Raw genomic sequence first — 14553 nt, 5'->3', positions numbered from 1 at the left:
CATTGGTTAATTGTGACCATAAAATCATGTATTATAATAACTAGTCCTTACCCGTGGATATGTGCAGTGCAGCTACATGTCAATGTTGGGAGGTGCGTGTGGTTAGATTTTTGTGAAGATCAGAGGCTAATATCTTAAAAGCAATATTGTCCATGAACATCAAATTAGAAATTGCATGTGGCTAACAAAGGTAAATCAAGAGTGAAAAAGTTACCAGGGTTTTTCCTGGCTCAGAATGGGCCTTTGCAACTTTGCAAAACCAACTTTTTGGGGGTTGTGACTATGTGCAACAGTAAAGGCAAAACGTTTGTGTATTTTAAGAGTGTGGGATTTGGATGAGACCAACATTTTTGTTTTTGGCCATAATGCTAAATGCTATGTGTGGTGGAAAACTCACACTGCATACCACGGATAGGAAGATTGATGGAGCCAAATACAGGGCAGATAACCTGTTAGTCTGCAACCGTCTTGAGACTGGGGTGGAGGTTCACCTTCCAGCAGGGATACTACCCTAAACATACAGCCAGATCTACAATGGAATGGTTAAGATCAAAGCATAGTCATGTGTTAGAATAGCCCAGTCAAAGTCCAGACCTAAATACAATTGAGAATATCTGGAAGGACTTGAAAATTGACGCTTTCCATCTAATGCGACGCTGAATCTGAAGCTTGAGCTAACCCATATTTAGTTTTCATTCCACTTCACAATTATGCGGCACTTTGTGTTGGTCTATCAAATGAAATCCAAATAAAATAAATTAACATGTTTGGTTGTAACGTGACAAAATGTGGAAAAGTTCAAGGGGTATGAATACTTTTTCAAGCCACTGTATGTACGTATACATATACAGGTCCTTCTCATATAATTAGCATATTGTGATGAAGTTGATTATTTTCCATAATGTAATGATAATAATTGAACTTTCATATATTTTAGATTCATTGCACACCAACTGAAATATTTCAGGTCTTTTGTTGTTTTAATACTGATGCTTTTGACATACAGCTCATGAAAACCCCAAATTCCTATCTCAAATAATTAGCATTTCATGAAAAGGTACTCTAAACGAGCTCTTAACCAAATCATCTGAATCAACTAATTAACTCTAAACACCTGCAAAAGATTCCTGAGGCTTTTAAAAACTCCCAGCCTGGTTCATTACTCAAAACCGCAATCATGGGTAAGACTGCCGACCTGACTGCTGTCCAGAAGGCCATCATTGACACCCTCAAGCAAGAGGGTAAGACACAGAAAGAAATTTCTGAGCGAATAGGCTGTTCCCAGAGTGCTGTATCAAGGCACCTCAGTGGGAAGTCTGTGGGAAGGAAAAAGTGTGGCAGAAAACGCTGCACAACCAGAAGAGGTGACCGGACCCTGAGGAGGATTGTGGAGAAGGGCCGATTCCAGACCTTGGGGGACCTGCGGAAGCAGTGGACTGAGTCTGGAGTAGAAACATCCAGAGCCACCGTGCACAGGCGTGTGCAGGAAATAGGCTACAGGTGCTGCATTCCCCAGGTCAAGCCACTTTTGAACCAGAAACAGCGGCAGAAGCGCCTGACCTGGGCTACAGAGAAGCAGCACTGGACTGTTGCTCAGTGGTCCAAAGTACTTTTTTCGGATGAAAGCAAATTTTGCATGTCATTCGGAAATCAAGGTGCCAGAGTCTGGAGGAAGACTGGGGAGAAGGAAATGCCAAAATGCCTGAAGTCCAGTGTCAAGTACCCACAGTCAGTGATGGTCTGGGGTGCCATGTCAGCTGCTGGTGTTGGTCCACTGTGTTTTATCAAAGGCAGGGTCAATGCAGCTAGCTATCAGGAGATTTTGGAGCACTTCATGCTTCCATCTGCTGAAAAGCTTTATGGAGATGAAGATTTAATTTTTCAACAAGACCTGGCACCTGCTCACAGTGCCAAAACCACTGGTAAATGGTTTACTGACCATGGTATTACTGTGCTCAATTGGCCTGCCAACTCTCCTGACCTGAACCCCATAGAGAATCTGTGGGATATTGTGAAGAGTAAGTTGAGAGACACCAGACCCAACACTGTGGATGAGCTTAAGGCCGCTATCGAAGCATCCTGGGCCTCCATAACACCTCAGCAGTGCCACAGGCTGATTGCCTCTTATGTTTATCAGTACATTACAGAAAATATTGAACTTTATCACAATATGCTAATTATATGAAAAGGACCTGTATACTCACATTGTTTGCGGTGGGGTGATATCAGTAGGGGAGAACGGGGGAATCTGAGGCATCGGGTAATGTGAGCCACCCCCTGTATCTAGGCAACGGAAAACATTTGTGGTCATGTGAGATATATGTTTTCAAGCCCCTCTCATTTCCCCAAGGCCCTGAAAGAGAGGACCTCATGGTGCTGTGGTAAGCATGTTTTTTTCACCAAAATAGGTATTTTGCATGTAAAAGTAAATTTTCTTGCTGTCAACTTAATCAACTGTTGTGCCAAAGCAAATGTATTCAAGTAGAAAAACTTCTATCATACGTGTTGATGAACTACCAACATATGAAACCATGTGATGCTGATAACTGAAGATTAGCCTGAAATGCTAAGAGAGGTAGTTTTTTCTTAAATTGTGGTGGTGGGGGAAAGTGAGCCAAATGCTGTGGGAGAAAGTGAGCCACTGTCTCACTTTCCCCCACCATGTGGCACAAGTTAAGTTTAGTCTTAAACATATTTTAATGTAATATTACATGACATATGTTTTATTTTAATGTCATACACATTGTAGAAAAGCCATCATGCCAAGGAAATACACCAGGAAGACGACCTGGGGCAACCACACGGAAAGAGCACCTTCTCATCTTTTCCTGTAACCTTCAGGGCTGGAATGTAGAGTAGGCCTAGTTGTAGAGTATGACAGGCTGATGTTATAATCCAGTTGGGTCTTCTCAACCCAACTGGAGTCCCAGACACTAGCTGGCTCTAAGGGTCCTGTGTTCTGACCCCCAGACTGTGTTCTAATCTAACTGGTTCTATCTTTCATTCGAATCTTATTAAAAGCTTTTGAATTATAATATGTTGTATTTGATTTTGTTCAGAGTTACTTTCAAGTGTTTAGAAAATTTGCTTTGCTTAATTGACCAAACCCCATCATTATTTTATTAGTCCGACATTAGTTCTGGAATGTGTGGCTAGCTTTCAGGATTCTTTCTGTTACAATAAGTTTTGTTATGGTAGTTTCAGAGTAGAAAAAGTAAGTGGATCAGTTTACCCCACAGCTGGGGTAAAGTGAGCCACATGACAACTTTTTTTAAAACTATCATATTTTCACTGCCCTTTGTCTTGAAAAAATTCTGCTAATGCCCATTTCTAGGAAACATCCTGAATTAATGGGAAATGTGTAAATTTGAGTGATAAATAATTTTAGCTCGCTTAGAGGGGAGCAAATGTAAAAAGTGTCTCAGATTACCCCGTTCTCCCCTACAGGAATAACGGGTACAAAACATTATGGAGCATTTTGCGTGTAGTTGAAATTATTTGTTGTCGTGTTTTACATTTCTGCATACAATTTTTTTTCTCGCCGTGTCTATGTTAGTGCATGCTGGGGCTGCTGCAGCAGCCTCTGGTTGCGCTGACTCGCAATAACACAACAACATGCAGGAGATTGTTTCCTCCCTTGCACAAAACAAAGCAGAAAATATAATTCCTCCTGTTGCTCCGACCGCAAATGGACCGGTGAAATGAGTCGGCCCAGTTGCGCATTCGCAGATTTTCAGCAGTGATCGCAGCACAAATGCTCCAGAGAAATCACAAATCAAGCTGATTGTAGCTCTGTCAGTCCCTGGCCAGCTATATACTGAAGGGCCATGTGACATTTCAGCGTGATAGGTCAAGCCGTTGAGGAGAAAAATTAGGAATGACAGACAGACTGACTGACAGACTTTTCTTAATTTATATAGTTAGATAGATAACAGTAATAAAGCATCAAACAAAACCAACAACATAGGACAATGTGAAGTAATTGTTCATCTTCCTCTGAAATCTCCTTTCAGTGTGTGGAGGCGAACTTACTGCCCCCTATGGCAACATTAACTCACCTGGTTACCCTGGAAACTACCCACCCAGCCGGGACTGCTACTGGACAGTGACAGTGGAGCCTGGCCTACTTATCACCTTTGCATTTGGGACTCTCAGTCTGGAGCAGCACCCTGACTGCAACTATGACTACCTGGAGGTGAGAAATACTGTGTTACATTCCAGTAATTTTTGCATTAGGTAAAATAAATAAATCAATTGCATTAAGGAAAATTAAATGTGGAGTTAGCGATCCCACCCATTTTAGTTTAGATGTATGTTGTCAGCTAGGAAAAATGCTCTTTTATGCATAATATCCAATAATTAAAGAATTGGCACTGCAATGGTGGTGCTTGTGTTGATGGCTATCTAATAAACAAAATGTGCAAATGAGTTCCCTGATGAAGGCGAAGTAGGAAAGCATAGACACTAAAGTTAGACACTAATGCTAGCGGCGCTAACGTTAAACAGGGTCGGATGTAGGCTTCAATGTACAAGTGGTACATCATTTGGTTTGTTGAGGAGTTGTACTTATACAAAGCTTCACAATGTTTAATGAACTTAGTTATTTTCGGTTATAAAGCTGTCCGATGCCAAACTTCGCCTTGACTTCTTTGTTTATGTTTTGACATAAGCCTGTTCTGTTGTCTCCTACTACTAGTTAAGTATCTCCCCCTGCTGGTAGGATGTTTAATTGCTGCCCATACAGTCTATGGTGCTGCCACATGGTGAAATTCATTGCATTGCATCGGGACTCAGACTGTGCAACACAACGGCTATATGATCGATAACAATTTCACGTGATCGATAAAATTCTTAACGATCAATGATCGATCATCGATTAAATGCCCATCCCTAACAAAAAGCTAATCTTCCAATCACATGGCAGCAACTCAATGCATTTAGGCGTGTAGACGTGGTCAAGACAACATGCTGAAGTTAAAACCGAGGATCAGAATGGGGAAGAAAGGGAATTTAAGTTACTTTTAACGTGGCATGGTTGATGGTGCAATGCAGAATGGATCAATGCTTTCATGTTGTTTATGCCAAACCATCTGACTTTCGCAACTGAAATCGAGACTCATCAGACCAGGCAAGACTTTTCAAATCTTTTATTGTCCAATTTTGGTGAGCTTGTGCAAATTGTAGCCTCAGTTTCCTGTTTTTAGCTGACAGGAGTGGCACCCGGTGGGGTCTTCTGCTGCTTTAGCCCATCTGCTTCAAGGTTGGTCGTGTTTTGTGTTCAGAGATGGTATTATGCATACCCTGGTTGTAACGAGTGGTTATTTGAGTTACTGTAACGTTTCTATCATCTTGAACCAGTATGCCCATCCTCCTCTGATCTCTGACATCAACAAGGCATTTTCGTCCACACAAATGCCGCTCACTGAATATTTTTTCTTTTTCAGGCCATTCTCCGTAAGCCCTAGAGATGGTTTAGAGTGAAAATCCCAGTAGATCAGCAGTTTCTGAAATGCTCATACCAGCCCTTCTGGCACCATCAACATTGCCATGTTCAAAGTCACTCAAACCCCCTTTCTTCCCCATTCTGTTGCTCGGTTTTAACTTCAATAAGTTGTCCTGTCCAGGTCTACATGCCTAAATGCATTGAGATGCTGCCATGTGATTGGCTGATAAGTAATATGTGTTAACAAGAAAATGAACCGCTGTACCTAATAAAGTGGCTGGTATAAATTATTGCTGTCAAACGATTAAAATATTTAATCGCATTAATGTCATAGTTAACTCGCGATTAATCGCACATTTTTATCTATTCTAGCCTAAATTTCCCTTGATTTTTTTGTCCCATTATTTTTTTCTTATCACACCCATTCTCTACACTCTTGTAATTCAGTGTATTTCTTCTAAGATATCATAATTTCCAATTCAGTGTAAATAGCCCACAATATAGATCCCCCCTACCCCTAGAACAGCATACACAAACATAATTGGAACTTCTTTTTTTATTAAAAAAACAAACCATAAAACAACATAGGCTATATAAAACAAATTAGTATTCAGGCTAAATTAACACTGGTTGTTGTAGGCCTATATGTTTTGGGAGTCGTTCATCCACGGCTTATTTTCAGCTTATTGTGTGTGGAGTGGACCCACTATTGTGTGCTGGTGGTTGCCATGGCGCAGCTGCAGCCTAGGCTCCAGTTGCCTTTCGTAGCGAAAGTTAAAGTGATAATGAATGACTGGCGGCTGCCACTAACGTTCGTAGGCGTTTTGGTGGGGGCGCAGGGTTATAAGTACGACTTTTGCGAATGACAAGCTTTCTTTTCTGTCCTTTTTCCGCATAGTCCCAGAGTCACACACGGAAGACACTACTAGTGAAGATCGCGCAGCTGAGCTAGGAAGTGCTAGGTTTCGGTGTCTACTTCAAAATAAAAGTCAGAATTGACTTGACGTTTAGCCGTTTTGCCAGTTAAATTATTTTAATGTGAAGTAACGCTGAAGGACATGTTCTGTTTGAATTAACAGTAACTTAACTGCAAGCCATATGTATAGTTTGTGGTGTTTCAGTTGTTCTGACATTACTAGTTGTTCCAACAGCATGTGAAAAAAACACAACGTTTGCTAGGCTATTAAGAGCAGTAATCGCGCAATGAAAAATGTAACGCCGTTAAAATAGGTTTGCGTTAACGCTGTTAATTACACGTTAAACTGACAGCACTAGTATATATACAGTATATATATTTTTATTTTACCTGGAAGAGGAAAAAGAGACAACCACTTAGTCAAACAATACACAAAGAGTCAGATAAAAGTAGTGCACTAGACAATCAATAATTTTTTCCAAAATAGATAGATGTAAATATATTTATATTCGTCACCATGCCATGCTGCATTAATGTAATAATTCATGCAAAATAAGAACCCAGACCAAGTATCTAGCAATGGCGGTGCCCATGGCGGCTGCTGCTACTTTGGCTCACGATAGTTTTCTCCAGCAAAGCGGAACATCGCTATACATATCTACGACCGCCAGTTTGTGTGTTTTTTTTTTTTTAATAAGTAAACACTGAAGCGCTAGCCACTCTTCACAACCTCGGACTGCAACGTCAGTTGGTCTCAGTGGAGTTTCCCACCAGCACAGACCGCCCCAGGGAGCGCCGGAGGCGGTGTGACAGGAAACAGACGTGTGGCTGGGATAGCAGCGAAGCTAAAGGCTAACCCGTTCGGATCCCCGCTTCCATCGATCCTGCTCGCCAATGTACGCTCTCTAGAGAACAAACTGGACTACCTGAAGCTGGATTTATCGACCAAACGGGAAATCAGAGACTGCCGTATTCTCATTTTTACAGAGGTATGGCTAAACACATCGGTCTCGGACGTTGGCATTAGCCTGGAGGGGCTTACTACACTTAGAGTAGACAGGTGCTGCGCTCTCACCGGTAAATCCTGAGGTTGGGGCGTGTGCGTCTTCACAAAAAAACAGTTGGTGTAACAACGCTACAATGATCGTAAGTCATTGGTCCACGGACATTGAGTTTTTAGTAATTAAATGCAGACCATTCTACCTCCTAAGGGAATTTTCAATAGTAATCATCACAGCAGTTTACCTACCTCCTAGTGCAAATTCCAAGAAAGCCCTGTCGGTTCTCCATAATGCCATCAGCAACCTGCAAACCTCTCACCCGGAGGGCGTTTTCATCGTGGCAGGGGACTTTTATCAGGCCAACATGAAGACTGTCCTCCCACATTTTTACCAGCATGTGGACTTTGCTACCAGGGGAGAGAACACATTCGACTTGGTATATTGTAACGTCAAGAAGGCTTTCAGAGCAGCCCGCTGTCCCCACCTTGGCTCCTCAGATCACCTCTCTGTTATGCTGATTCCATCATACAAACCTCTGCTCATCAGAGGTAAGCCCACAGTAAAACAAGTGAAAGTGTGGCCCGAAGGAGCAATGTCGGCGCTGCATGACTGCTTTGAGAGGACTGACTGGAACATGTTCAAAGAGGATGCAACTGACAGTGAACATACAGACGTGGAGTTGTATGCTTCAACCGTGTGTGTGTACATCCTGAAGGGCGCAGAAGATGTCGCTGTTACAAAGACTGTCATAACCAGGGCCAATGACAAACCATGGATGACCAGAGAGGTACGAGCAGCGCTAAGGGAGCGTGATGTCGCCTTCAGATCTGGTGACGCCGGGGCTCTCAAAGAAGCAAGAGCCAACCTGAACCGCACCATCAAGGCAGAAAAGCTCACCCAAGGCCAGCAGATCCATGTTTTTTTTCCAGGACCCGGGTAACACTAGATGTCTATGACAGGGCATCCAGTCCTTCACAGGTTAAAAGGCTGCCCCCTCCCCCTATCAAGACAACAACAGACGAATCAGTTCTTTGGACGGTTTGAGGATTTAAATACCACACCCGCAATAAAAGCTATCCCTCACCCAGACGAGCTGGCACTCAGACTTCAAACGGTGAATGTGCGGAGGACCCTGAGAAAAGTCAAAGCACGGAAGGCAGCAGGCCCCGATAACATTCCACCACGGGTCGTCAGGGAATGTGCTGACCAGCTGGCCTGCGTCCTCACTGACATCTGTAACACCTCCCTCCACCCTCCCATCCTGATCACCTTCTACAGAGGCTCTATGGAGAGTTTGCTGTCCAACTGCCAGAGCCCAACACATCTTCTCTGACTCCACCCACCCTCACCACGGACTGTTTTCCATGCTGAACTCTGCCAGGAGCATCCACAGTGGGACATCTAGGTTCAGTGACAGTTTCTTCCCCCTGGCCATAAGACTGTTGAACACCCACGGACAATAAATAAACCATCTATGCCCCCCGCACCCTCTACCCTCTTAGTATTTTAACCTTTTTTACGCCATGCCATCTTTTTATATGTTGTAAATATTTTAATTTGGGTTGAATATTATTTGTATGTGTCCACTCCACCGTGAGCCAAGGTAACAACATTTTGTTTAATATGCTCAGCTGCACGACCTTCACTAGTAGCGTCTTCTGTGGTGGACTCTGGGACTACGCGGAAAAAGAACAGAAAAGAAAGCTTGTCATTTGCAAAAGTCTTTCTTATAACCCTGCGCCCCAACCAAAACCTCTATGAACGTTGGTGGCAGCCGCCAATCATTAATTTTCACTTTAATCTTCGCTACGAAGGGCGACTGAAGCCTCGGCAGCCTGCAGCAGCGCCATCAACCACCGGCACACAAGCGTATAGTGTGTCCACTCCACACACAGTCTGATATAAGCCGTGGATGAACGACTCCCAAAACATTTAGGCCTACAACAACCAGTTTAATTTAGCCTTAATAGTAATTTTTTTTATATAGCCTATGTTGTTCTATGGGTTGTTTTTTAAATAAAAAGGAAGTTCCAATTATGTTTGTGTATGCTCTTCTAGGGGTGGGGGATCTACATTGTGGGCTATTTACACTGAATTGGAAATTATGATATTTTAGAAGAAATACACTGAATTTCAAGGTTGTAGAGAATGTGTGTGATAGAAGCATTAAAATGAGAAAAAATATGGGACAAAAATAAATCAAGGGACATTATGGCTAGAATAGATAAGAATCGCAAGTTAACTATGACATTAATGCGATTAATCGCGATTAAATATTTTAATCGTCTGACAGCACTAATCATTTTAAATACAGTATATTGGTGTGTTCATGATATCCTAGACTAGACATTAGCTAAACATTAGTTAACTAAGCATAGCTAATGCTTTAACAAACTAATATCTAACTGCTAAAAGCATTGACAGTTAGTTAATACTTAATAAGCATTAGCATGGCCAAACGGATATAGACAACTAGTATCGCGCTCGTGACAGATAATGTCGTCAAACTCCTCCCCTTCCCCGATGTAGCCTACCGTTGGGCCTATCTCCCACTACAGACAGTGCTGCACCGCCACAGGTGTGCATAGCCTATGCCGACTCATTCACCATCAAACAGAAAAAACGGCAACTTGATTGCGGGGCTAAAGCCTGTTACATACTCTGTGAGAAGAAGGAACAAAGTTCTCGGTGACAGAGCTGCAAGAAGAAAGTTCAGCCCGGACGATGTGTCGTGAACAAGCTGCGAGAAGAAAATGACGTAATGTTCTTCTCTCAGATCTGTCACGAGAACTTTGTTTTTCTTCTCGCGGAGTATGTAACTGGCTTTATCCTGCAGTAGGCCTAGTCCTACTCATAGCCAAAAATATTGACACACACACACAAGAGGAAAAAAGGGCAGGCATGGCTACATTGCTAATAAGGCACCCACTAAATCAATAATGCACGGACACAGCGGAGAATAACATAAGATGTCTTCCTACCTTCATTCTTATTTGCCCGAAGCATCCCATTAAACATCCATAGAGCCCTCGGCCCCTTTCCCCTGCTTCTTTCTTTACTCTTAAATCCCGTGCAGGCCGTGCCCACAAGCAACAGGTGCAATTGCGCTATCATCGCAACCCTTTTGATGCACCGGGTCAAAGGGCACTATAGAAGCGTGATTAATCTGCGTTAATTTTTTTTACGCGTTATTTTGACAGCCATGGTTTAAAGAAATTAAAACAGGCAAGCCCAGTTTTCTCCCCAATACTCGAAACAATTTAGCCTGTGTCTTGCTCTGCAAGACTTAATAAGGCATTAACTAACAATAAATAGCATTAACTAACAATCAATAGCATTAAATAAGCAGTAACTAACAGTTAATTAATGTACCCTTAAAGTAAAGTGTTACTATAGGAGCCACGTCCAATGTGTATGCTCTGTGGTTTCACTCCAGGGTGACCTGGTTGACGCGCTGTATTCCAATGTTTGTATAGCTGTGTGAAGTAATGACTGATCCGTGTGCTGTTTGCGACCTGTTTATCGTTCACCATGACACCAATGATACGTGAATACATCCAGACAGGTCCTCATTGACATTACACCAACTGTTTACAATTGAGAGTTACGTTTCGAGCGGTCAAAAACCGTGTGCCCTTCCGGGGTCCAACAACAAACAACTCATGAAGCGATACACCTTTTATACCTGTGCCCTTGGCAATAGGGCAGTGACACCTGGTGGACAACACATGACATGACAACATATTGACTTACCGAACGGGTTGCATGTTTTTTTGCAGATCAAATCCTGTTTGTACAAATTTTTATATGCAAACTTTTAGTACTTCAGGCCCTAACTGTCTGTCCCTCCACACGTCAGTTTAGCCATACATCTTCTTTGAATTGTTTTTCTATTACTTTTCTTTTGTGGCCAAATGTTGTAGATCCGGGATGGTCTTCTAGCTGAAGACCCAGTCCTGGGGAAGTACTGCAGTACTGCATCCCCTCCCCCCTTGCAGAGCAGCGGTCCAGCTGCATGGTTACACTTCCACTCTGATTTCTCTGTCTCTGACCGAGGCTTCCACATTACATACACAACATCAACAAGTAAGTCACTGTGTATACCAAGTACAATGTCACAATGTAACACATTATACATATACAGCTGTCTCACATGACAGTTTCTAGACAATTATTCTTGACCTTCGGAGTAGTATAGTATTACAAGAGATGCAACTATAGCCTTTAAATGAGTATGTGGCTTTGCCATCAGCCTTTGAAAGTGTCCATCTTTATATACTGGTTCAGACAGTGGGCCGTGAATCTTAAACACAGAACAACGTTTCGCTTTCATGAAGTAAAGTGTCTTCAGTGATAATGTAGAGTACATGAGACAGACAGTGTGAGTTCAGAACATGTAGTGGAATAATGGTAATAATGTATACCTGAGACTTCTTCAATCGTGTGTGTGTGTGTGTGTGTGTGTGTGTGTGTGTGTGTGTGTGTGTGTGTGTGTGTGTGTGTGTGTGTGTGTGTGTGTGTGTGTGTGTGTGTGTGTGTGTGTGTGTGTGTGTGTGTGTTGTGCCTTAGGTGACCCTGGTTGTGGTGGTACTTTAACTGACAGTGAAGGCATCATCATCTCCCCCAACTGGCCTAACAGCTATGCCCACAACCGCCAGTGTATATATTTGATTCGGTTGCCAGAGGGTGAGAAGGTAGCACTCAACTTCACTCATATGAACATGGAGAGTCACAGCAGCTGCACTTTTGACTATGTGGAGGTAGGACTTGTTTTTGACTTACAGACAAATTCCAAAATGAATTATTTTAAATATAATTGAATCATTTAAGAATACGGTAGCCCAGAGACTTCCGGGTTGCAGAGCATGGAGTAGGTGCGTTCGCTCTCTAGCTCCCACTGACTATTTCGGACCTAACTGATTAAACCCTATTTTCATCGATTTTTTTTGTGCTTGTATTGCTGGTAACACTAGCACTGATTTGGAAAAATGCCCAGAGGAAAGAAAGGAGCAAAAAGAGATTCAGCAGAGTCAGATATGTCCTCGGACAGCGTGGCTAGCACTGACGTTGGTGCTAGCTCAATGGCTTCCATTCCGGACCTGCTTGAGCAGCACAGAGCAGCCATAGCCGCGGAGTTCAAGTCATCGTTCGACAGAATGGTCACTAAGCTAGACAACATCCAGGCCATGGTCTCAGGCCATGGGAAACGTATAACCGATCTCGAGGAGAATGCAGAAACTGTTTGCGGACGCCTGGAGCAACTGGAGGCTACGTGCTCCTCACTGCAGGAAGACAACAAGTCGCTGAAATCTAAACTATCGGATTTGGAAGGAGACAGAACGTTCGTATTGTGGGCTTACCAGAGTCACTTGAGGGTGCACGCCCCACCGCCTTTTTCTCCGAGCTCCTCGTCGAGGTTTTTGGTGATCAAGTTCTCCCTTCTCCCCCGGAACTGGACAGAGCTCACCGCACTTTGGCACCCAAACCTGGCCCGGGCGAGAGATCACGGCCCGTCATCATCCGCTTCCACCGATACCAGATTAAAGACTTGATCATGAGAGAGGCACGTAAACAAGGCGAGCTGGAATACCACGGCCACAAGCTCCAGTTCTACGAGGATTACAGCGCGGAGGTCATGAAGCAGCGGGCTGAATACAGGGGGGCCATGGCTGTGCTTTATCAGCGCGGTCTCCGTCCCTCTCTCCTATTCCCTGCAAAGCTTCGTATTACTCTCCAGAGCGGCGAGAGAAGGTGGTTGCGGTCCGTCTCTGAAGCATCTAACTACATCTCTACATTGGGTGTGAGTCCGTAGTAAATACGATTGCCTGCTGTGAGGATACAAATTTGGACAAACGCTCTTTTCATATCCCCAGCCAAACTCTCAGACTGATGGTACTACCAAGGACGGATTAACATGACCACGGCCCCTGGACACAAACCTGCCATGGACCCCTACCAACACGCAAATACACGCACTAGCACACCGTGCAATCCACAATCACACACATTATAATGCAGCGCGCAGCCTAGAGAGAGAAAGAGAGAGAGAGAGCGAAATACAATTCTATAAAAGCTCTCTGGTGCTGCGTAAGAGAAAGAGACTCTTTGCGCCTGAGCCTACTAGACAGTTAGATTAGGGCAGAGACACCGAAAATGCGAGCGCGCGCTAAGCGCGCGAGCAGAATTTTTTGCCTTTGTAAGATCTCTGCGCCTGCTTTTTGGCCCACCCTTGCCCCCCTCGGAGCCTACACTCAATGTCTGAGCGAAGCAGCGCGTCACCCGGTGAAACGCTGTGTTGGTGTCGTTCACAGTGAGACCGTGCCAGTGTGAGCCGCCGTGCAGACACACTGTGGTTTAAGACTAATTGATCACAGGGTATTCCTGCACGTTAACGGGTGTCGAGGGGACAGGCGGGTGACAGGCTCCGCGATCCGATTGCATGTTTAGAGCAATATATGGGGTGGGTTCGGGGTGGGATGGGTTGGTGTTAACTGAGGGTTTAGTTGATAATAAGCCATCACCTGCTGTGCTCTGCATTTGTGTTTTCCTTTTTTTGTGTGTTTTTCTTTCCCTCTGTATTTTGCTCTTTTTCTTCTCGGAGCAACTCTTTTTATTCTCACTATAACTGAGCTAGATGAAGGGCAATCTTAATTTAATTAGTTGGAATGTCAAGGGGCTAAATCACCAAATGAAAAGGGGTAAGGTCTTAACCCACCTAAAACGGCTCAGGGCTGGAATAGTTTTCCTTCAAGAAACCCACTTACATGACTCTGACCATGGGCGATTAAGTAAATGCTGGCGTGGACAATTTTTTCATTCTAATTTCAGGGGTAAGGCTAGGGGCACAGCTATCCTTATTGATAGTAATATTCCTTTTGAGTCCTCAAACATTATATCAGATAAAAATGGACATTTTATTATTGTCTCAGGCAAACTTCACAATAAGTCAGTCATCTTGGCCAACGTCTACGCGCCTAACGTCGATGATATAGAATTTTTTAAGAGATTTTTTTCTCAACTCCCTGATCTCAATTCCCATTCTCTTATTCTTGGTGGGGATTTTAATTGTTATCTAGATCCAGTCTTAGATCGCTCTTCCCCCAAACCTGCCACTCTTAGCAGATCTGCAGGTCATATCAAATCATTTCTTGCTGATTATAGCCTCTCTGATCCATACAGGTTTTTATACCCCA

At 43.4% G+C, this 14553-nt stretch overlaps 1 protein-coding gene across 1 annotated transcript in view; it reads left to right on the top strand.

Annotated features, from left to right (window-relative positions):
• Nucleotides 1-14553, top strand: part of cubn (cubilin (intrinsic factor-cobalamin receptor)) — a gene marked incomplete at both ends in the record, with an annotated part of 365190 nt that overhangs the window by 56903 nt on the left and 293734 nt on the right. Inside the window, 3 exons of the mRNA XM_080049812.1 lie at nt 4014-4195; nt 11284-11446; nt 11930-12120. Coding sequence (XP_079905938.1) covers nt 4014-4195; nt 11284-11446; nt 11930-12120 — 536 coding nt within the window. The remainder of the gene's footprint in view (nt 1-4013; nt 4196-11283; nt 11447-11929; nt 12121-14553) is intronic.

This window comes from Ammodytes marinus (genome assembly GCF_949987685.1).
Source record: "Ammodytes marinus genome assembly, chromosome: 21".
NCBI lineage: Eukaryota > Metazoa > Chordata > Actinopteri > Uranoscopiformes > Ammodytidae > Ammodytes > Ammodytes marinus.
This window is presented reverse-complemented; position numbering and strand designations above follow the sequence as displayed.